Source organism: Nilaparvata lugens, chromosome 4, assembly GCF_014356525.2.
Source record: "Nilaparvata lugens isolate BPH chromosome 4, ASM1435652v1, whole genome shotgun sequence".
Taxonomy (NCBI): Eukaryota; Metazoa; Arthropoda; class Insecta; order Hemiptera; family Delphacidae; genus Nilaparvata; species Nilaparvata lugens.
The window spans coordinates 20,244,818-20,269,152 of record NC_052507.1 but is presented as its reverse complement, the minus strand read 5'-3'; the positions used below and the strand labels follow the sequence as shown (position 1 = coordinate 20,269,152).

Genomic DNA, 24,335 nt, shown 5'->3' with positions numbered 1-24,335 from the left:
ATGATGAAAGCAACGTGAAAGGTTGTCCAGCTATGCCGTATCTTTCTCATAGTCGATACGTTGCTTGATGTTAGATAGATCCATTATGAATTTTTTATTTTGTGGGTGATGATCCTTCACAGCATGCGCTAAATGAGATGACAAAAGATTGTATAATACGATCCCATTTCGAAAAGCGACTCCTGCAGATGGTCGAGTGGATGAGCCTTTTTAGATTTCATTATGGCTTTTTAGGGGTGCGCATCTTGGATAACACAAGGCACGCCACTCGCCACCCTCTTGCTTTCGACGCTCCCTTCATCCGCTTATCTCGTTTTATTTCGCGACCTACTAAAAAACTGATATAGATCATCGCTACTCCCTATTCGTATGAAATGATACATGAAAAATCGATCTCCTTGTAATCCACATGGTCTAACTACTGTGTCTTGTATGTTGAGTCCCTCCAATACACCGTTGATAACTTTGTAGAGCATTTTGCGTAATATATGCAATACGTATTATATGAATATATTAATATACATGCAATACATATTATATGAAAATGTCAATACATGCAATAAATGACTTTAAGAGATGTAAGCTAATAACCTCCATTAACATAAGGCATTTTTTAAATGTTCTATTTTTAATTCTATTCTAAATTAAAATAAGAAAGAAAGTTCACTTCTATAATAAATTTCTGACTTGGAAGTATTGAATTCACTCAGAAGTTTTATGGACTCATCCAGTAAGAATACCCTGACAATGATGCTATTTTCCCATTCATTCTATGAACTTTGGAAATACATATTCTCATGAGTGTTGGATCTGGCCGATCTGGGCTTCGTATTTCATAGGGTAATTGATTGATTGATTATTTCATCCATAAAAAGAATTAAATTCAGGAATTAGCCCAAATTCGCTCTATAAACCCTAAATCGAAATGTTATAAACTCTGAATTCCAGAGCTAGCATGATGGCAATTTTCCAATTCACAAATAATTTAGTCCAAAATAATATGACTATGAGCTAAAATTTTGAAATTCATATATCAATAAATTTATTATAAAACAATGTAAATGCTAGGAAAACAAGAAAGCCTATTTGTTCTTTTTTCAAATAATTCATTTGATTCATCATATTGAAAACGTTATTAGAATGCCTAATTCGAATAATATCTTGACATTTTATCACAACAATTTGAATTTGTGACATCAGAAGCGTCTGTATTAACTCTTCCAAAAAATATAGCTTACAACGGAAAGCTCTCTGTAGAAGAATGGATCATTAATGAAGTTCGTTGACAAGGATAAATGTTTCAATACATCTCTAGGGACGGGGTTTTTGAAGGGGATGAATAACTTGAAAGAGGGGGCCCACTGAAGTAGCCCTGTGAGATACCGCACACATGACATGGGATGTGGAGTGGAGAGGGTTAGCGGTTGGCCTATTTTCGAGCAGTGTGGTTAGCCTTAGCGCAACCACAATGCTGCACTTGATCACCCTCTTCAATTTACTTTTTTAACAATAAGGAGTAACAAACGATCAAGTGGAGTACACGTGCTGTCTGCAGAAGCAAATGCGATCAATCACTCGTCATACAATTCAAGCTGTATTTGTTTCGTGTGAATGTCTCTCGTTTCACATGGTTTCTTTTAGTTTGGCAAATCTGTCGCTTTGTAAATTTTAATAGCAATGAGGATCCTAATACTCTTGTGATAATTATCAATTCCATAATCTCTGAAGAATCATTGTAAAAATGTATCAATATAACACAAGTCACAATTTTTCAAGCAATATTTTAAAGAGTAACATCCTATTATTATCAACTTATCTATTTCTAGAAAATAATGTATATACTACGAATCAATAAAACAATCGGAATTAAATAATTATTATAATCACTCACAATTGTAATCAAATGATAAAATAAATTCCTTCTGCTTAAAATCTTTATTTGGACTTGATATAGTGAAGAATTATTTATCCGATCGGTTATCCGGATGACCGTTTATCTGAACGTCTGCTGGGTAATAATATAATGAAATTTAAAACCCAATTGCATTACACAACATGGTGTGTATTTTAGCTAGAATTTGAATAAAAGAAGACTGGAAGCAATTTATATTACAAATAACACGAACTACTAAATACTATAGGCTCTAATGAAAAGTTTTAATTCCTTCCCCTCTTTAGAGCAAGGATAAAATTTAATAAAAATAGATTATCTTGATAATTTTAAGTTATCCGGACACTTTCAATTGATCTAGAACTCCGAGTAATCGATGCTCTCTTGCATTGAATCTCATTTAATATTACGATATTGTACTTTAAATAAGTTCAGTGAAATAATTATAATGTAACTGTAAATAGTGATAAATCCACTTATTTGTTGAAGGAGTCAGACAGCAACTGATCGCAACTACCCCTTCATTATTCAATTATTCTCAAAATATTTAAAAATAAGAATCACTTGCTCAATGCTTTCATCTGAATGGCGTTGTTTTGTACCTCAGAATAAACCATTTAGAGTATAGAAGTTTTCTCTGTTAGAGACGTTTTCTAATTCATTGGGTGTAATGTGGTATTACTTTGTAAAGCAGAGCTCCGAGTGTATAAGTTTGGGCGGAGTTGGTTCAGTTGTGGAACGACCGAAAATTGAAGACGGCATAAGTGAAGAGTCCACTCATGCGACCGACGTCCATTACTCAGGAATTCTGGCTGCATTAATTAGCATGGTTGAGAAACGAACGGAAACTCGTCCCTTCCACCAACCAAATACTTTTATATCAGCCATTGCTTGTTGAGTGAGATTGGACATAAACAGAAATTAACATAGTGAAGAGTAATTTCGTGTTTTGGCAAACGAATGGACGTTCCTTTTTCCAGGTTTGAAATAATTTCTAGAAACGCATCCTTCTGTTTTTACACTCGAAATGAATTATATGATCATGGAAGGGCTATTACAAATACTGTTCTGCTTCCTGTCTGTTGATTTTCTCATGCTCCTGGCTTTGTTGTAAGTTGGCTGTTAACTGATTTTTCTATCTTCAATTTAAGGAGCATAAGTTAGTTGACAACAAAATAGGCATTCCATGCTTGCTAATAAAACAATGAGAGCACTTTCTCCGCTTCCATGCATTTCTTTTCACCCCTCTCCCCTTTCGTAAGGATATTCGTCATAGTACGCGTAAGCTATAGTTATGGATTAAAATCAAGTGACAATAACATCAGCCCGGATTTCATTTCATCTCGATATTCAGTTGATCACTAGATATGTGTAATATATTTCGAATAATTTATTATTTATTTATTTGAAAATTTACATATTTGGGGGCACCAGGAACTGAAACCCTTTATTGCCCTCATAACATACAATTTCATTGAGCATACAATTTGGAAAACAATACATTAAAATGAAAATAAAATAACTTAACTAATGTACCAGCATATTGACAATATTTAGATAAAAGCAAAAACCTAACCCCCTAATCTACCCTTTTACCTTTGAAACATAATTAAACAGAACCTTTCAGGTTATATCGAGAAGCCGAGATGATCTGAAACCAAGATAAATTAAGACCCATAAATCTACATTATTTACATTGTCTACATCATCCCTATAAATCTACATCATTTACATTGTCTACATCATCCCTATAAATCTACATTATTTCAAGATATGAGTCAAAACTAAACTTATACTCGCAAAATATTTACCATGGATGTCGCCTTTTTCTGCACAAGAATGTTGCGTAAGGTTCGAAGTAAGTTTTGCTGTGTTCCTGTAATTACATGCTTATGTTTAGCCGCTTTCCCAAGAACAGCAAGAGGGCAACGAACACGGAGCTCCTATCAAGAGGTGATTGGCTGAGTCACGTAGACCAGATCACAGTAATCCAATAATGAATAATCACGTTGGACGGTGGTTGCTTTTTTGAAATTGGCGTGCAGATTAATGAAATTGGCGTCCGGATTAATGAAATCGCCACGGAAACATAGTCAGTCACGTCTAGACGAGCTGCAGCCATTATCAGATGAGTGCACCGCACAGCAATCCAACTCAACTCTCAACTGATCTCCCTGGATAGAGTAACGAACTGGCATCACATCACCCTATCACCAACCAAACTACTACACTACTGATTAGGGTTGCTCTATTTATATACAATACGGTAACCGTTATATTTCGTGATAACAGTGATTATTCGTGTTCTTACCGAATCAATAATCCTACATTGGATCTCTGTTCCACTGTCGAAATGTGATTGAGAACGGATTCTTACGGTTCCATCTTGTACTTGTTTCAAATTTCATTAATCTCTATACATTAAAACTAAGTACCTAATTGATTGCTCCTCATTCAGTTGATCAGTTCATTACTGGTTTCAGATATTTGAACCTCAATTTATAATAAAGTATGTCCTTATCTTGAACATCCAATGAGAAGACATACCAATGATTCCATGTACCTGGAACCTTACATTAACTTGCTGCAATTTTTCCTGTACAGGATCGAGCACACTTAAAGTGCATGGAATGTAGAGTAGACTTGAACTAAATAGAATGAACTTCGATAAGAATTATTGATGAATAGAAACCAATGATGGACTTATAAAACGACTTCAACAGAATTCAAGTTACCTCTGAAAGTTAACCAAAGTCACTGATAACATTTCAAATATTGTTCGACTGATAAACTTTGAAATGTTGTTTGATTTATCGAATTTCATAATTTGAAGATAGCATTTGATTAAATTTGAAATGTGTGATCTATGGAATTCCACAATTTTCAGTTTCTCAACCACAGATAATTGAAGTTTAATGGAATTCTAGTTATTTTAAAACTAAAAAATTGCTGTTCGATGGTCATGAAGATTTACAGTGTTATTTGCCAATGCAGTTAATGAGATTGAGGGGCAGGGGGGAGGTTTGTAGGGGGGGTGGGGAGTCTGTGGCAGTGGCAATAAATTGTGTGCCTCTGGTTCCGCCCTTAGCTGGTCTCTGGTCCTGGTCCGCCCTTTCCTCCTTCTTTATAGAGGCGCGCGCGTTTATTCGCATCTCCGCAGCCCCCTCACTTTGTAATTAACTCTTGGAAATTAAAAGAATCTATCCTGCACCAGTAACGTGCACAACCTGTTATTATGTGTAGATGATGAGATGCGATGTTGTCCCTGGTTGCTCACCCGTTTTTCACAAAAACAACATCGAAATCCGGCCTGAAAATTTCAATTTCGGAAGGCAATCGGGCTGCTCAGCGTGGGCGGATCACCAGCTAGAAAAAAACTTATGAGTCAAAGCTGGAAATATGTGGCACGTGATTGCAGTGCAACAAAGAAACAACATTTGAACGTGTTCTGAGCTGGGCGGCCATCGTTTCATTTCATGTTGGCTTTTGTTCCGTAATCGAGAAAATAACTGATTATTTCTTCTTTCTTTATCGGAATTATTATTGGTCTGACAGTTTCTCTTTATACACATGTACATTTCAAAGAGAGATGAACATCCCTATTTGGTGAACATCACCATTCTCATTATAATTACAATTCAATTGTTGCACTGAGTATTTTATGTGTAAAACTCACAGAATATCCTTTATTCGTGAATCATCTATTCATAAAAAATTTGATAACGTGATTAAAGGGATAAAGTTAACTTGTGAATTTCATGAAAGGAAAACATCAACATTTATCATTGTATTATCACTTATTTGTAATAATCAATAGCATTGGGCTTATCTGTGCTGTGTTAATCCATTGTTGATTTTCAATTATATCATTATATTTCCCCAACCATAATAGCTTGAAATAAATGGGAGCTCCAATATTTTACTTACTGTTCATACAATGAAAACATACAACTATAATATATGATATTCAACGAAAATTCATGCTCACAAGTACCCTGGAGAATTACTCATTCGCAAATTTTGACAACATGGAGAAAAGCTTCAAGGAAATTCTATGATAGCTACTATCCAAAAACAATAGTACAAAACACAGTGTACACGTATATAACAGTGATCTCAATGCAGCAGTGGGATATCTTGGAACAAATGAGAGCAAGATAGAATGCAATATTTATATTGTAAGAGGCAAAACCAAAAATTAGAAAGTAATTTGCAGATTGACTGGGAATCGAAGAATCAAGTTGAAGCCTAATGAGTTTTCGGAGTCTAGTCATCGCTGAACTGTATGATCCTGAAATTATATAGATGTGCGAATTAAGTTGGGAAATTCCGAAAATGGAATATTATGTTAAGAACTAGCCAGTTATCAAACATGAGTCAACTCATCAATACCTACCACTTCCAGTGATGATAGAATTTCACATAATTCTCCTTCACCTTTGTTATTTATACCAACAATGAAGATCATACATAAACTTTATCATGCATGAATGCCAACTAGTAAACCTTTACATGATCAGCATAAAGTATGAGCTTTCGCTTCATAAAAAATAATGAAAGTAGATGAGAGCTGTAAATCACAAAGATACTATTAAATTTCATTTTATTGGAATTTCAACAAGTAGACCTACATAATTCTCTCTTGGCGTGGAACAATTCTCATGCTACAATCCACCACTATAAGCTGTTGACCATCGGATAGCCACACAAAGAGAACAGCTATTAAAATTCATTTGAATTATGTCTGCATTTTGTTCAGCGCGGCACTGAATAAATATACAACTTGAGCTATAACAGAATCAGCCAGCATAAGCTTCTTAGCTTGGGGTAAGTAGATGCGCCAACAACAAGCTCCTTATAAACGGGTCAATAGTTTTTACCCGTTTGCGTGGGAGAGACTGTAATACAGCCAGCATAATAGCCTTTTATGTTCTATTCAGCATGGGATAATAGTTTCTTCGTGCCCAACAGGCCACTCTATGGACTTCTTTACAATGTAATAGCTTTATCATTATGCATTGCACTGTGAAAAGGTTGTCAATTGACAATTACAACTCACCTTTTACGTATTATAAATTGAAATATAACGGGGTAGTAATAATTGACACTGAAAACTTGAATCAGTGTCTCATGAAGATAATATTTTCATTATTTTGTAAGGTCACTAGTTCTTCATGTCTTATCGAATCTTACTAAATGATTCATCAGCCTTAATTCTCAAAAATGTTATTGTCCAAAACGACTGTATATTATATTGTTTGCTTCTGAGCTGTTCAACATAATTGTTTATGGTTTTCACTCAATTAGTTTTGTGTTCGTGAAGTATAAAATTTGTTATCATTTTTATCAACTTACCTGTTCATTATGTTTGACTACTGTAGCACTAATAAGCCATGCCAGAATTCAATTCATTCTTTATTGTCATGAGCATTTTACACAAATACAGCAGGTAAATCGGCAGGTAAATAAGAGCAACGATCACAAAACAATCACTGTCATATAGATATTAGAACGGATACTAGAAGCTCAATTCAGTGTTTCATGATCATAATATCATGTAAGCTCATCAGTATTTCAAATCAAAATGTTATTTATATCGAACATCAAATTATCATTGATGAATTAATTATTTAAGAGCTTACCCATCTTATTTAAGAGCCCATCTTGTGAGCTCACCAGTTCTTCATGTCAAATCAAATGCTATCAATCATCAATAATTCTATCATTGATATTACTTATGCTAATTGATAATTAATTGATATTACTTGATATATATACTTATATGGCATTATGTTTGACAGATTTGAACTACTGTGGCACAAACGAGCCATGCCAGAACGGAGGAACCTGTGAGAACACAGCTCCTGACAGTTTTCTGTGCAACTGCCCGGAAGGCTTCTCGGGCCTCAACTGCGAGATAGTGGACAACCCGTGTGTGACGGGGCCGTGTGCCAATGGCGGCGCTTGTCTCGAGACTGCCGGGCAGTTCCACTGTGTCTGTGCCGCCGGCTGGACGGGGTCCACCTGCAGAATAAGTGAGTCACATCTTTTTCAATAATGTTTTCTCTTGATTTTTCTATTTCCTTATCCCACTTTATCATTTAAGGGTGCAAACCCATCAGTCAATCTCAATTTCTTCATACTATACTCCTAGTTTAAAAAATAAAATAATAGGGTAGAAACAGTTTTAGGCTTTGTCTCCTGTTATTCCCCCAATCAGTTTAATGAATTTGTATGATTGGATCAATAGTTTGAAAATATAAATAGATCAGAATCAAATCAATTAGAATCAGAAGTAGAACTACACGATGCAAAAATAAATCTCACAATAATTGAAACTGAAACTTTTAATGATCGAGAATCTAAAGAGATTTTCTCTGATACTTCTTATCTTTTTATTCCCCGAAATCTTTTGATACTCAAAATGAGATTCATCGTTTCTTAGCCTAATTCCCTCCTTAAAATTACATGACAACTATACCCTGGTCAATCTTTCATAAAATCTCCCGTACTTTTAAACAATAATTTTATTATTCTGCATGAACAGAAGGAAAGTTATGGTATTCAGTATTGGGTTCAAAGTTTTGTGTAGTGTATTTTTGTGCATGCTAGTGTGAGGACGTGTCATTGGAGTTTTTGATGGTGATTGGTATCAATATAACTTGTATTTCTTTCTGAATCTTTTGTATCACTATCACAAACCATAAAATATAATGTATTCGTAATCAAAACATATATAATCTACATGACAATGTACTCTAATAATGTATGTATACTTGTGATATCGATTGGGTTTGAGAAATGTGGTGACTCGATAAGAAATCTGACTTTAGAAAAATTGATATTGGATGATAGATAAACGGAAACTCTTCTGGGTCCACTAATTATTCAAATTTGACAGAGAGGTTGTAGTAGAAAAATAAAGTTTGATTGCCGATTTGCCGATTGTATGTTAAATAATCATAATCATTCTCAAGTAAATCCATAGAGGTTTATACGAATATGAGTTGTTAAATCGTCTTTTCCTTCATCTCCCTCTCCGTTCTCCTTCAATCTAGTTTCCCTTCTACCGATTCTCCCTCTTCTATAAATATTTCTTTTCTCTTGATTCTCCTTCTCTCCCTCTTCTTCCTCATCCTGCTCTCCTCCTCTACCCTGTTCCCTTCCTCTTCCTCGTTCTCCTCCTATTGCTCCTCCACCTCCATCTCCGTCTTCTGATCCTTCACGTTTTCGTCTGCTTCTCCATTTCATAGCATTTTTCTTGTTTTCTACTTCCCCTCGCGCGCTCATAGTGCTTTGACAATGCGTAATGACTGTGTGTTTTGTACTTTGAATAGATGTCGTTAGCATATTGTGTACCTGTACAAAAGAGGGGACGTGGGTGATGGTGGATGTGAATGACAGGACACCGAAGTAGCATCAGTGCATCAGTGTGGCGAAACCACATTGTTCTCTGACGAAAGCCTCTCTGTTCTAGACAGTTTCATTTTAAAATTCCCCTTACTCACCTCTCAAATACTCTCTTCTTTATACATTCTTCTCCTTATCACTCAATTTCCTCTTTTTTGTGTAACATCAACTTAATCTCTTCAATGTCACGTGCATCCGATGCAATCACCAATCCATCTCTCACACAGGGGTTTTTTCTCTCTTCCCAATGAAAAATTTGAGATTACAAGAAAATAAATATATTTTAATTTCGTACCTACTCCGTTCAACTCGAGTTCTAGAAAATAGAAACATTATTATGTTCTCTCAGTTCTAAATACTGAGTTCCCCAGATTATTTGTATTTCATACCGAGAAACGTGTAAAATTTACTTGGAATGAATTCAGATGTGAAAGCTCTACGATATCATTTCTAGGCCGCGTCCTTTGAATCGCAATAGTAATGTCTAACTAAATGAAGTAATCATTTCGTTTCCGTTCAATCTCGGCTAATCAGAAAACCATTCTGATTCTAATAAATTCCATAACAAGAATTACTTTCAACTCATTAAGGGAGCAATTCAAGCTCATATGGGATAATAATCAGACTGTCTTCGAATAAATCGGAGTTATAGGCCCAATTTCCATTTCCCTGCTCTATCGGTTCGAATCGCTCCACTCCCTTATAAGTGATGTTATTACGCCTTATCATGCGACGAGTCTAACATTTTGTACTACTTATAGAATTAAATTGTTCCAGTGTCGATTTGAAATTTTCATTTGCCATAACATAACTTTTATTTATCGTGAAGCGCTGAAGGAAGTCGGCTTACGATTTGCTAATAGGATACCGTGACTAAATTTAGTGGAACAATTATGCGCTATTACAGCCATAGACCTAAGCGAATCGAATTCCAATGATAATTAAACGGCTAGGTAATTCCTTCGTCGTTTACTTGGGAGGTTCTCAGATGGTGATGACGTCCAACGATCTCTCAAATCGTATCTGGTCTGATATTATCATGAACTTTGCTGCGTACCTTGACCATTTTATTTACCAATACAAAATGTCAGGTCGCTAAGTTGAATTGCTTTCAACATTTGTATTTATTAATCAACAAAAATATCATCTGAAGAAGTAATAACTTTTATCATAACTTCCTTTATTGACCGAGCGAAGTGAGGTCAAAGATTCAAGTCGACGGTTTGGCATTTCTCTTAATGTTTAAATGTTTGAATGTTCAAATGTTTGTATGTTTATATGTTGCTAATTTACGGCGAAGCGCGGTAATAGATTTTCTTGAAATTTGACAGGTTTCCTTTTTTAATTGCGCGTCGACGTATATACGAGGTTTTTGGAAATTTTGCATTTCAAGGATAATATAAAAGGAAAAAGGAGCCTTCTTCATACGCCAATATTAGAGTAAAAATCTGGTGTGGCGCACTCACACAACTTTCCATGCCGTTATGAAAATTGATCACCTGACGCTAGTGTTCTCGCGCATCTCAAGTCTACTATTCAAAGATATGAGACAGCTGGTGATAGGTCAATAACGCTGGAGACACACGAGGTCTGCTATCTCTTCGTAGTGAATGATTTAATAGAACCAACAGTTTGCAATTTAATAATCACATTTTCTTGAATTTCAAGCTTATTTTCAATTTTAGGTGGAAATGTTACTGGACATTAATTGCAGAGATTTTCATACTCAATCTTTTCCACTTGAAATTTTTTATTTAAATTGTATATGAAGGCTAATAATTGAGAATCTAAAATCAAACTTTGCATAGAGGGGGCAAAGCTCCTGAAATTTTTACAGATATGAGACTTGTGGCTGTTGATAGAGCTTATCAATGACTATTTCAGGTATGAATTTGATCAAAATCGTTGGAGCCGTTTTCGAGAAAATCGCGAAAAACCCTGTTTTTGACATTTTCTTCATTTTAGCCGCCATCTTGGATTGCATTTGATCGAAATTGTTCGTGTCGGATCCTTATAGTGTAAGGACCTTATGTTCAAAATTTCAAGTCATTCCGTTAACTGGGAGATGAGATATCGTGTACACAGACGCACATACACTCATACACACACACACACACACACACACACAACACACACACACACACACACACACACACACACACACACACACACACACACACACACACATACCAATACCCAAAAACCACTTTTTCGGACTCAGGGGACCTTGAAACGTTTAGAAATTTAGAAACTGGGGTACCTTAATTTTTTTTCGGAAAGCAATACTTTCCTTACCTATGGTAATAGGTCAAGGAAAGTAAAAATCATACTATAGAATTATTCATCATAAATCAGCTGACAAGTGATTACACAGATGTGTGGAGAAGTCTATTGCTGTATTTCCATAAGGTCTATAGTTTCAATCAGGTACTTGTGGATGAGAATACTGCGGGAGGTCTACTGTTTACAGAACTACTAGTTATCTGAAGTGTCAGCATCACCTTCATGGTGTATTATAATTATTATGTGTAGCCAAACATCTTATTTAATAATGTGTAATAATGGGGAGCCAATGTAAAGCTTCTGAAGCTACCAATACATGCAGCTTCAGTACAAAGAACCAAAAATGAAAAATCACAATTTCAACTTTCAAGCTTTCCATAAGACAACCTCATAACTCTTAAGAATATAATTATTAAACGAAAATCCCAATTTAATGCTGTGAATAGCCCCGAATTACAGCATTTAATTTGGATTATCGTGTAATAATAATTATTCATCAATTAGCATTTGAACAAGTGCAATTTCAAATTTATTTCAATCTTGAGAAATTATTATTTTACTTGGTTAGTAAGCATTTCAGTATTTTCGACTTGGTTACTTGATTGAGTTGGTTGTACTATGTACTTTAATTTCCCAAATAGTGAGCTCAATGTTAATCGATCAACTTATAAACAGTGAGTTGATTGATGAACCCTTCAAATTGTGTACAATTATATGCTTCTTTAGCATATTCTTCATTACTTGGAAAAGTGAGTAAGGCCTAAATGAACTCTTCTTATTTGTTAACTTCTGTTCGCTGAATATCCTTTGTTGGAACTAAGGAGAAATGTTCTTTTCAGATATCTCTCCTACTCAACCCTTTTAGAAATTTTTTTGGTGTAAACCGAATTGAAAAAATATTGTAACACGATTGAAGAGTATTGAGTTTATTGAATTTTCCATGGACTATTCTCGACACAAACTCACGTGTAAACTTGAATGTTAAACACTTGCATGACCAATGATTATGCCGGCTCAATAGCCATTATGTCTGTGGTCAGTGTTGTATCAGAAGTAATTCACATAGCATTTAATTGGCCCCTTCCCAACATGCTGGGCTCTTCTTCAAGTGCGGAAGAGTTGATCCCAAAGCAAAGCTCCTGGGACCACCTCGATGAAGTTGATTAGGGTAAGAGCATGCTCGACCATAACGCGCTCTCTCTCTTATAATAGACCCATATCTTGGTCGTATTTTTTCAGCTTCTCTTCTTTTTCTCTCCTACACACAGTCATACGTGACCGGCCGAGCTGACCAAGTGTTACTCGGTTTTTGTCCTTCTGTGCCTGAGATATCGGTTTGATGTCACCAAACCAGTTGGTAATCTTGGTAACCGTTGCGTTTCGATCACTAATTAGCTTGTATACCTGTGAATGTGAGGGAGATGAAATCAGAACGGGCGTCTTTCTCATTCTACTAAACCTTCCCTAATCTTCTTCCTTTGCGCAGTTTAGACCAAAATCGAATCTATATTCTGTTCACTGCAGTGGAATCGAGATTTCGGTGAGTAATGATCAAGATACTTTATTCACAGCATAATCATAATGAAATGATGCTGAAAATGATTGTATGATAGAAAATCAGACATAATTCATAATAGAAATATCATATAAACGTTGTAATTACTGTACATGTGATTCTATACTACCGCATATTGAACATTGTAGTTGATAAACATTTATAGCGTAGATGTAAATCGTAACTGTAGTGGGACACTTACCCTAATGCACAATGAGTTCTATTATTGGTGTATCTTATCCTTTTATCATATTCAACCACGTACTTTCACGAATTTATTAGTATATAGAATAATCACACACACCATTCACTAGTCTTGAATTCATCCAGAGTCAAGAATTATGAATTTAAACACTTCCAGAAACTAAATCATGTTTATCATAAAACTTTTCAATCACACTGTTAATTTCCATAAGAGCTCTATTAAAGTTTGATATTATTCATTTTCATTTTTCTCTATTATTTTTTCTACAGAAATCATGCTCGTTTAGTAAATCATATTGCGTTGAAGATAGAATAGATGATATCGCATCAACAATAGTAGGAAATAATAGTGATTGATTTTGAGAATATTATTTGAAGATTCAGTCTCTTCAAATATGAGAATTCAATCATTTTTCGTTACATTGGTTATAGAATACTCAAAATAGAGTCTCTTCTTCGAGTTGAAAAAGCTATCATAATGCATTTGATTAATATTGTATTCTGAGGACGCATACAAAACCAGTTTCTTTCATAATTCCCGGGCGAGACCCTAATACTACCTTCTCCACTGAATCCATTCACATGTGGTTCAACGATAGTGTGTTTCTCCAACTCTGAGAGTTGAAATTAAGTGACAGTCGAAGCAATATTGGAAATTAATAATAGTTGATCAGTGCCTTTCAAATATAGGGTCTTTCTAGTCGTATATGTGCATGAGGTTGTATTTCTATAATTTTCCCAATAGAGCGAGACCAAAGTTGAAGTATTGAACAGTATAGGAAAGGTGTTCGGTAATTGGGCGTTGTACGTGGATGGTCTGTTGTCGGAGCAGGTAGTCTACATGCTGTTGCATGGCTGGAGAAGATCGAAGGGGTTTGTCAATTGATAGAGGAGGAGGTATTGGGGTGCGTGTGTGTGCGTGCGGGAGAGCGATCTCTCACTTTGGACGCGGTATAGTTCCTCGCCGGTACACTAATAACACTTTAGTATTAAGGGGTTCTTCATAAGTATAATAAGTAGCTTAAACCCCCGACTCTAGTCCAAGATGTGCTCGGTGATTGTTGCTGATGGTAGGAGGGGGGTGAAGCGGTGGAGGAGGAGGGGGCCTATTCTACGAGGTTGCAAGACGCAAAGAGATAGCTGGCTATTTACAGCGGAGTCTGTCACGACCGTAGAAGAAATAAGACTAATAAAACATAATTGGCGACCCAGCGTTGGACCCTGTTATTTTCGCTGTGGTTTAAATTAATTGGATTCCAGCTGCTGAAGAAGACCAAGGAGAAGAAGAAGAGTAGGATAAGTTATTGTGGGAGGGGAGGTGGAGTGTGTGCTGGAGATACCACTACCACTACTGCAGTGAAGTCGGTCTGCCCTCCTGTCCATCTCCTTGCTCTCACATCTACAGTCTTCCTCCACCTCAGGAATCATCCTCGTCCTCTGCTTCCACTACCACGCCTACTCCTCCCTTTTCATTTTGTCTTCTTCATTATCATCATCATCATCATCATCATCATCATCATCATTTTACTTGAACTGTAACTTGGAACCGTCTCAGGCTGCCTGTACTACCTGTCTGCCCGTTTCGTCTGTCTTTCTGTAGCATTCGATTTATTTCAGTGTGTGTTTGTACGCTTTTCGAGCTGTGGCTGCAAGACAAGCCGAAGAAGAGGTTTGATGTAGCGAACACTCTATCTGTACCTGTTTGACTCTGTTTCATCAGCTCTCCTGCCAACCTGTAGACGTATGGTTTATCTCTTCCTCCTCCCTCCTGTTTGGACGTCCTTTTCTAATTTCGAGCTTCCACCGCCCCCGAATAGCTTCCAAAACAGTTTGCTGGTGCTGTTTCTGTTTTTGCCTGAGGCTGGCATTTAACCCGGCCAACCTTCCACCCGCGCGTTCGCCCAATTCCGGGCCGCACTTTTCTTCGGCTATTCAATTAAAATATGCCTGCCAGCTTTTCTTCGCCACTAAACACTCACCGCACCATCCAACATGCTAAATACATCATCAGTCATCTTTTATGAGCGGAACAAAATGTTCACGAATAATTTTCAACAAGGTGTAACTTGAAAAAAAAACAACCAACATTTATCTATGAGTAGCGTTTAGACTATGCACCATAGACACCCATTCTTTCTCAAGAGAGCCTCAGGCAATACAACCGTTGCTTCTGGTTTCCGCTACCGTATCCGCATAAGTCCCGTGACTCAGTATATTCATTAAAATGCCTAACCTTTCTCTTCTTTTCTCAGCGCTATTTCATTTGTTCCACCTTTTGAAGTCTACTCTTGTTCCTATTTGTTGCATTGTTAATGAATTGTACGGTTTGCAAACTCATGATCTTTTCAGCTCCGTACTTACTCTTCTCAATTTTTGTGAGAGATTTAAAATTTTTACCTTTTAAATCATTAAGTAGCTATTTTGGTATTAAGCATACGAAATCAATTATTGTTGTTCACTTCAATCATTTATTCAACTTTGCTCTTGAAATTGAACTTGAAATCAACGTAACCATCATAAGTACAGTGTAACATTTTTCAAATTATGTCACTCAATTTTTCAATTCTCTTCCAATTCAGAAACAAGCTATTCGAAACTGAAATAGTTATTTGTATATCTAGAGTTGAAAGTGCCATTTTTTCTCCCTGAGGGGAAAAGTTTGAAGCCCGAGGTGAAGCCGAGGGCAACAATTTCCCTGAGGGAGAAAAAACATTTTTCACTCGTGATGTACACAACATTTTTCCTCCACCTACATTTCTTTATAGAAACTGCAAATCAGATAATTTTAATAACCCACGTTATTGGGGTGACAATGTTTTCTTCTTCAACAAAACCTGAAATCTAAAACCTAAAAACGGGTCGTCTGGTTAGCACTGCCGATTGCGCTATCTATCGGCAAAAGTTGTAACAATTATCAGCTGGCCAGCTATCAACAATGGCTGACTCCAGTTCGCGCATTTCAGATTTGAATCGCAGATGAAAAATATTTTTGGCTGGTATTTTGAATAGAATGAAATATTTAAAAATATGTATACATTTTTATCGTCCACTAATATTAAGTATGTAATATCATACAAAAATATATTTCATGAGTTGATCAAATTTCTGGTTGAGGTATTGAATTCAGTTGACTCAATGACAGACACCTCTATTATGTTTTCTCATCTGAGCTTAGACCCAACCTATTTCAAATTCAAGTTTATAAAATAGAGATGCTTCCCATGTAAACTCCATTTAAATGGAGTTATTTTTACACCCTAGGGAGTTTTTCTGTTTTTTCGTCCCGGGAGCGAAAGAGTGACACTTTAGTATCATGATATGATTCAGGGAGTAAAGTAAGCACTTTAGATAGTAGGTGGAGGAAAATAAGATTTTATTCTCAATTTTATGAAACACCTTCCTTGGAATCTCTACTCATATAATGTGGTTATATTTTGCAGCTGCTATGATGTTTACGTTCCATTATTCTTGCTTGAAATAATTTCCAATAATTTGTTTGAAATCATGCAAAAATCTAGGTTGACTGTTATGAAAGATGAATCTTTCACAAGAATCTATTAATCATATAAACTCTCCTTTGATTGCTATCGGATGATCAAAATTTGGCTTTACTACAAAAATATCACAGCTGAGACTGCAATTCCTTCTGGACTCAATGTTCAGGACTGTATATCAGAAAGTGAGGCTCACTTGTTAGTAGAGCTATTGAAACTTACTGTTAGTAATCCTCAATTGCACAGCCTATTTCAACAGATTCAATATTGAATGTGAATCAACTTATAAATTGATGTAAGAGGATAGAACCAACGGGGGGGGGGTTATGAATTAGAATAACGTTTTTTCAATTAACTTGGAATGTGTAGAGAGAGTGTAGTGTTTTGATACTCAAAACATGATAATCTCATCACAGGCATCCATCCATTACATTTCTCCTCATTGTTATGAACTTATAAACTGTATTCGTGTCATTCGTGTATACAAGACGTCGGTTCGAGTCGTGTGTGATAGTTTAAAATGATAACTGGATTAATTTATTCATCCAATTATTCGTCGACTATCCCGAAAACTGTTTTACGATTTATTTATTCATGTATCCATTCATACGTTGCCGAGACGGTAGAAATGTGGCCGGGGTCATATATTCAAATTTAATTATTCTAAGCCATAAGAGCCTAGGCCAACAAGCCGGTGGAATGAGTAAGACGCTCTGCTCTCCAGGAGGTTTCTGCATATTAAGCGAGTAGACATCCTCAACTTATTGTTGTTTTGCAAGCTAATAAATTTCATAATTGAAGTTCGTTGATACACGGTCGGTTACAAGAAAGAAATAACATGACAGAGAGTAGGGGAAGATATTACGAGGAAGAAGGAAAGATTGAGTGAGAAAGAATTGTGAAGGAGAGGAAGATGAAGGAAAAAATAAATGAACTACTTGCCTTCCATCCAGCATCACTGGCCTCACTAGATGTTATCGCCTCTGACTTTAAATCTATTTATTTTTACCGAGATGAGAAAAAAAATTGAAAATACATAGCATTCTTGGGCTATCGGAATTTAAATTGGAACGATTGAGTGTGCGCTTGCTCAACTGCATTCCGTGACTAACCGCTGGAGATTTTCGAAAAGATTATATTGGTTTTGGGCATAAGATTGGGAGTGTATTGTCTCAAAATGTAAACTTGAAATCTTCTTGACTGGAAAATATGTAGTTACATTTCCTTTCCAACGTGAAGATTCGTTGATTCTTTCTGATAACTAAATTGACTAACTCTAGTGTAGGTGGTAGGTAGAAGAAAAGATAGAGAACTAAAAAGAAAAGAGCGTAACAGAGATAAAGAGTTTTTTAAGTCCTTGATATTTACTAACTTTGGAGTTCGCTGGAGAATCAAATTTCTCAGAAATTGAGAAAGATATATTTTTATAGACAACAATATTATTGGAAATTTATAATATAACATAATACTGTACTCGAAATGTAACGTGAATGCTCATAGAATGATATCCTACAACGCAAATGCTACTATGGAGGCATGTCCAGTTTGCTACATGAGATAAGAAGTTCGCATAATATTTAGTTGGACGTTTTGAATACGTACTACAGGACTTGGCTTTGGCGGTGATAGTCCGGGTCTCTTCATCACTAACTGGACGAAATGGATGCTTACTAATCTCTCCAATAAGTGACTGTGGTGGGTGAAAGAAACCGAATCGAATAAAGATTAATATTAACAAAGTTGGACTATTTTGATAAATTTCAGATATAGATGAGTGTCAATCATCTCCATGTCAGAACGGAGGCACTTGCATAGACCTGGTCAATGGTTACAGTTGCTCTTGTTCATCAGCGTGGGAAGGACCCAACTGCCAATTTGGTGAGTATTCTAAACATTTTTCTAGAACATTCATAATTATTTTTTGTTTGTTCAACCGATTACCGTAATAATAACAGAATCAAACATGAATATTAGGATTCATGATCCGTGAAATACAAAGTTGAGATCCAGATCCAAAACTGGTTCAGTCATGCCATAATTTCAAATGCTTGATTATTCGTTTCATTATTCCAAGTAACTTTTCAATCTAGAGGAATGCAAGACTTCTGCAGATTATTACAATGTACGGAATGATGATTCATTTTGCAGACGTGCAATTTTACATGAAACAATTTTAGCTGAGCCACCCTGCTTGATTCAATCGATTGAGTTCGCACAACCGATACTTAACTAACTGGACTTCTTCAAAAGCTATTTCATCTTCATGCAAATAATTGCTCAGTAAATTGATATTTGATATAAGTACAACAGAAGACCAACAGTAGACAACTACTCATGAAGGAAGTTAAAGATTATACATTTTAACAATATTCCAATACTCCCCAATTATGAATACAGTGTGTAAAATTGAAAAACAAATCTGAAAGAAAAACTAAAACACCTATGGATATTCTAAATTAGAGTTTGAACACTACCAAAAATTTTTGAAAGAAAAACATATTGAGGAGTTGGGGGCTTGAGCCTGATAGCCCTCCTTGTATCCGCCCCTGTTCTTGTACAACATACGTCATGTTTTATTACAATATTTCTTTGAATATTCTATCATGCATACCAACGCAGTTCAATCTTTACTCTTATTGTTGTTCCTCATCTGTCGTTTTTAACATAGATAGTAAACTGCAGAATTCAAAACTTACTATAGAAACTTGCCAGAAAAAAATTCAAATTTCAAACTGCAGAATTCAAAACTTGCCATAGAAACTTGCATATAAAAGCTACTATAGAAACTGCAAAACTAGAAGTTTGCCATAGTCAACTTGATTCTGTGATATTTACGTCAACCTCCAAACATAAGGAAAAGTGTTCTTTTACTTGTATTAAACATCTCTCCTTTCTTTTCACCAAGTTTCTTCCTTTCTCAGGAAGCTATTATATTCTAAATGTATATGTAGTATCTAATCATATAGTCAATTTACTCAACTCTCTGCATAAACTGGAAATCTCAAATCAACCATGCACCAAATTACACACAAACCTTGTATGATTGACTGTAAAGCGGTTTTACATGCTTCAAATTGGATCTCTGGGTAAAAATTCATATCAACCAGCTTCTTACAACAAGATTCAAAATCAGAATGCACAAACATGGTGGTGAATACACTTTTTATTTAGTTTATGATCCAAATGCTGACGATTAATTTGAAGTTGTTGAGCAGTGTGATTCAAATTCAGAATGCACGAACATGCTGGTGCAGTACAGTTGATTTAGTTTATTATCCATATGCTGACAATTAATTTGGAGTTGTTGAGCTGTGAATTTGTGTTTGTCAGATGCAAATGAGTGCCTGAACAGTCCGTGCATCAATGCCGACTCCTGTCAGAATGTGGTGGGAGACTACATATGCAAATGCCAGAAGGGATGGACGGGCAAGAACTGTGACATCAACATCAACGACTGTCACGGCCAATGCCAGCATGGAGCCACATGCATCGACCTCGTCAACGACTACCATTGCGCTTGTCAGCCCGGATACACTGGTCAGTGCACTACATCATATCTTTTTTATATTATTTTAAAATATCCTTAGTACAGTTCTCAACAAAACTCATTTAATAGAAGATTTATCATTCATAAGTCACCGAAAAAACAAACTAATGGTGCTCAGTATATACAACTTGTTTCTGAATGAAGAGTCACAGTTTATACAATTTATGATAATTAAAATACAGTAATTATTACAAAATACGCTATGATAGAAATGATAATTAAAATACAGTAATTATCCCAAAATACACTATGATAGAGATGATAATTAAAATACAGTAATTATTACAAAAGACACTATGGATTTGTTTAATTTGAACAAAGTTCTAATCTATACAGAAACAAGTAATCAAAATTCCGTGATTATTACAAGGCGCTATATTAATTAAATTTGTACGAGTTCTGATCTTGATAGAAACAAGTACCTAATTAAAATTGTATAGTATTTTTTATAAGTTAGGAACCAATATTTCAATATTTGATTGATTATTTCTGAATATTAGTTTGTCTTTGATATTATTTGTTTTCAATAAGTTTGTATAATATAGGTAACAATGAGCAATAATATTGATAAAAGACAGGAAGATTTCAAATACTGCAGGCTAGTTTTGTTTGGTACCTAATTTACCAAACTGTTGAGAAATAATTTCTTCCCAGTTTAAAACTATATTATTATTTACCAATTCAACATTATAGCATTGTTTGACTTCATTATTATTATTATGCTTGATTATTTTCCATTCATGAAATCCATAAATTCTATAAAATCCATTACATGATCTCTTATTATATTATATCTTATAAATTCAATAAACTATATCTTAATCTTATTTATTAATTTATCTTATATCTTATCCTCAGATTTCCAATGAATCTGGTACACTGATTCATCATATCAATATTCAGAATCAAAGCTTGTTCATTATAACACTATCGATTGATATTGATGATAATAAATTATCTTATAACATAATAATGGCATCCATAACTACCATTCGTATAATTTTCAAGTAATTTTCTATTAAATTGTTGGATTCACAGGACGAGATTGCCACACAGATATCAATGACTGTGAGAGTGGACCCTGCTTGAATGGCGGAGAATGCGTGGACCAGGTGAATGGATTCAGGTGCATTTGTCCAGTAGGCTTTGTGGGCACTCTGTGCGAGGTACGTAGCCAATAGCCTACAATAATAATTTATTTATCACCTAAAATGTATCCACCTTTGGAGAATACTGAGAGTTGATATAAATAATATACAAAAACTAAATTGAATTAATTGAGAATTTAATTAAGTTTGTAGTATTAATGTTAGTAGTAATATTATGTTTTGGAACTTTTCCACAAATTTAATAGACTCAGAACGTTGTCAAAAATCCACTTTAATTAAATACAAATTAAAAATTAATATTTTTTACAGGAGCATGCTTTCGTGTGTACTCACACATCATCAGCTGTAGGTTACAGTAAAGTTACAGGAAGTAGAAAGATTCCAACTTAACAAAAAAAAGCAAGAGCTACTTGATCATTCTGACTAATTATCATTAGTTGAAAAGTCATTGTTAGAATTAAGAATATAAATTAGAATTAAAATTAAAATATAAATTAAAAATAGGAATGATAATTAGTCAGAAAGATCAAGTAGCTCTTGCTTTTGTTTTTGTTAAGTTGGAATCTTTCTACTTCCTGTAACTTTACTGTAACCTACAGCTGATGATGTGTGAGCACACACGAAAGCATGCTCCTGTAAAAAATATTAATTTTTATTTAATTAAAGTGGATTTTTGACAACGTTCTAAGTCTATTCAATAATTGAGAATTGTTGGTCTAATGTAATTTCATGTCGACTCTTCACATTATATTAAAAATACATTTTTTGACATTTTTACATAATCTCAATAGCCTCTCCTATTACCTATATTCTAAATTCCTTTCTAAATACCTTTCCTATAAGCCAAAAGAGTTTCAAATGGAAGACTTTCGATTTAATTGGGAATTGAATTAGGTAGTTCTCAACCAAATATGTCAATATTATTTTCATTTTGTGGGGCTAAGCCTGTTATTTAATTTCCAATAATTCGTTTATGATTATGCATGTTATCTAATGGAATTACCTCATATTTCCAGGTTGACCACGATCACTGCAACCCAAACCCATGTGAGAATGAGGCCCCATGCTTTAACACCCAAGCAGACTATTACTGCCATTGTCCCAAAGATTGGCAGGGCAAGAACTGCAGTATGCCTCGAATTCATTGCAATAATCCTCCTTGTGATTGTAAGTTCACATAAGTGTGATTATTGTATAATTACATGGGAAAATACAAAAATTATCATTAAATATCAAATAAGAGACATGGAAGTTCATCATTGATCAAAAGAAATAGGAATATGAAATGAAATGAAAATGAACTTTATTCTGTCTTTGAGTAATACAACATTTAAATACAATAATCGTTTCAGAATTATACTAGCAACAATTTTCCATAGACAATGCCAGTTTACATTCATTCTATATATAAATTTTATAATATAGAGGTAAGAGTTGCTAAATAAAATAAATAACAATTATTATCTGCGGCCATTGCGGTACAATGATGAGAATTTTATAAGAAAAATACTGTTTACAGAGAACGAAACTTGGAGTCAAAATTTAGAGTTAAAAATTTAATGTCGAATAACAAAACTAAAAAATTCAGAAACATAGAAACAGTTCAAAATACAATTCAGAAAACTTATAAAGCACTAATATATTCATGGAGAGATTACAATGGGGTTAAAACTACAATCTGACATGTTAAGATAAAACTTGAAGTAGGCCTAAACAGTCTAAATCATGTTGTTGAAACAACATGTTGATGAATCAACATCATCTTGATGTTGATGAATATAAGTCACTTTGTAAATGATTTCACTTATTTCTAATTAGAAATAAATACATTTAATTGATAGTATTTGGAGACCTAAACAAAAACACGATGCAAAATACCACAATTAATCAATGACAATTGAGATATTCAAGTAAATTGTGATGCCTATCATATTTTTGAATCAAATGAAATATTGTTATGTTTGTTAATTCAGTCTGCTCTAAAAAGTTATTATTGTGAGAGTCACTTGGAACTGTCATCATTCCTCATATTATTGATATCAATCAATGCTGACTGTTTGGAGTAAATCTCTCTATATCAATAATAATCTTTCCACGTGGCTATATTCCTGATTGAATAAAATGTATTACCTTTATAGGTATAGCAGGGTATACTTGAAAATATTTGTTTCATGTTCTAGTGATCAGGAAGGATTGAATGAAGGAGGTATTGATGTAAAAAATAAGTAGAAATTTCTTTAATCAATCATTTTTGTTTGCTTAATATAGTTGTCTTGGTTTTTATTTAGGTAATTCTCTATTTGCAACACATTTCACTGATTAGAAAACTGGAATACACTTTCAATCAATTCAAAATATGCACTTGTTTTTGTTTGTAATATTTTGAGGCTTGCGTTTTTTATTAGAATTATCATAGAATATTGTAATATTAGAAATTTTATTTTGCATGAACTTAGGTATGGTGTGTAATATTATAATTCAAATTTTAGTTTTTCAAGAAAATTTTGAGTAGAATACTTGAAGTACTTTATTTTTTTATTATTGAATTGCTTTTTTCATTTATGATTATTTTTAAATCTATAAGTGCAATCAGACTAACATTGATTCACGATAGAAGGATATCTTGCATTTCACTATGCAAGAAAGTGTTTGCCTCCAATGGGAGTTCACAATTATTTTCAATTAACTAAATTAATTGTCCAACATTCTACAATAATGAATGATTATCATCATCCGGATTCCAGTCATCGTACTCGATGTAGTTCGGTATGATGTTTTCTTCATTCTCAAAACCTCAAGTAATGATTGAGATCAATGATTACAGGTATTTCAATTTGTGAGA

General features: G+C 34.6%; 1 protein-coding gene across 1 annotated transcript in view; it reads left to right on the top strand.

Annotated features, from left to right (window-relative positions):
• The window catches only part of LOC111051644 (protein jagged-1b), a 127,396-nt gene that overhangs the window by 86,154 nt on the left and 16,907 nt on the right, over positions 1–24,335 (top strand). The window contains exons 7-11 of the mRNA XM_039426897.1: positions 7,693–7,926; positions 18,602–18,715; positions 20,168–20,374; positions 21,423–21,550; positions 22,510–22,660. Of these exons, the coding sequence (XP_039282831.1) occupies positions 7,693–7,926; positions 18,602–18,715; positions 20,168–20,374; positions 21,423–21,550; positions 22,510–22,660 (834 nt within the window). The remainder of the gene's footprint in view (positions 1–7,692; positions 7,927–18,601; positions 18,716–20,167; positions 20,375–21,422; positions 21,551–22,509; positions 22,661–24,335) is intronic.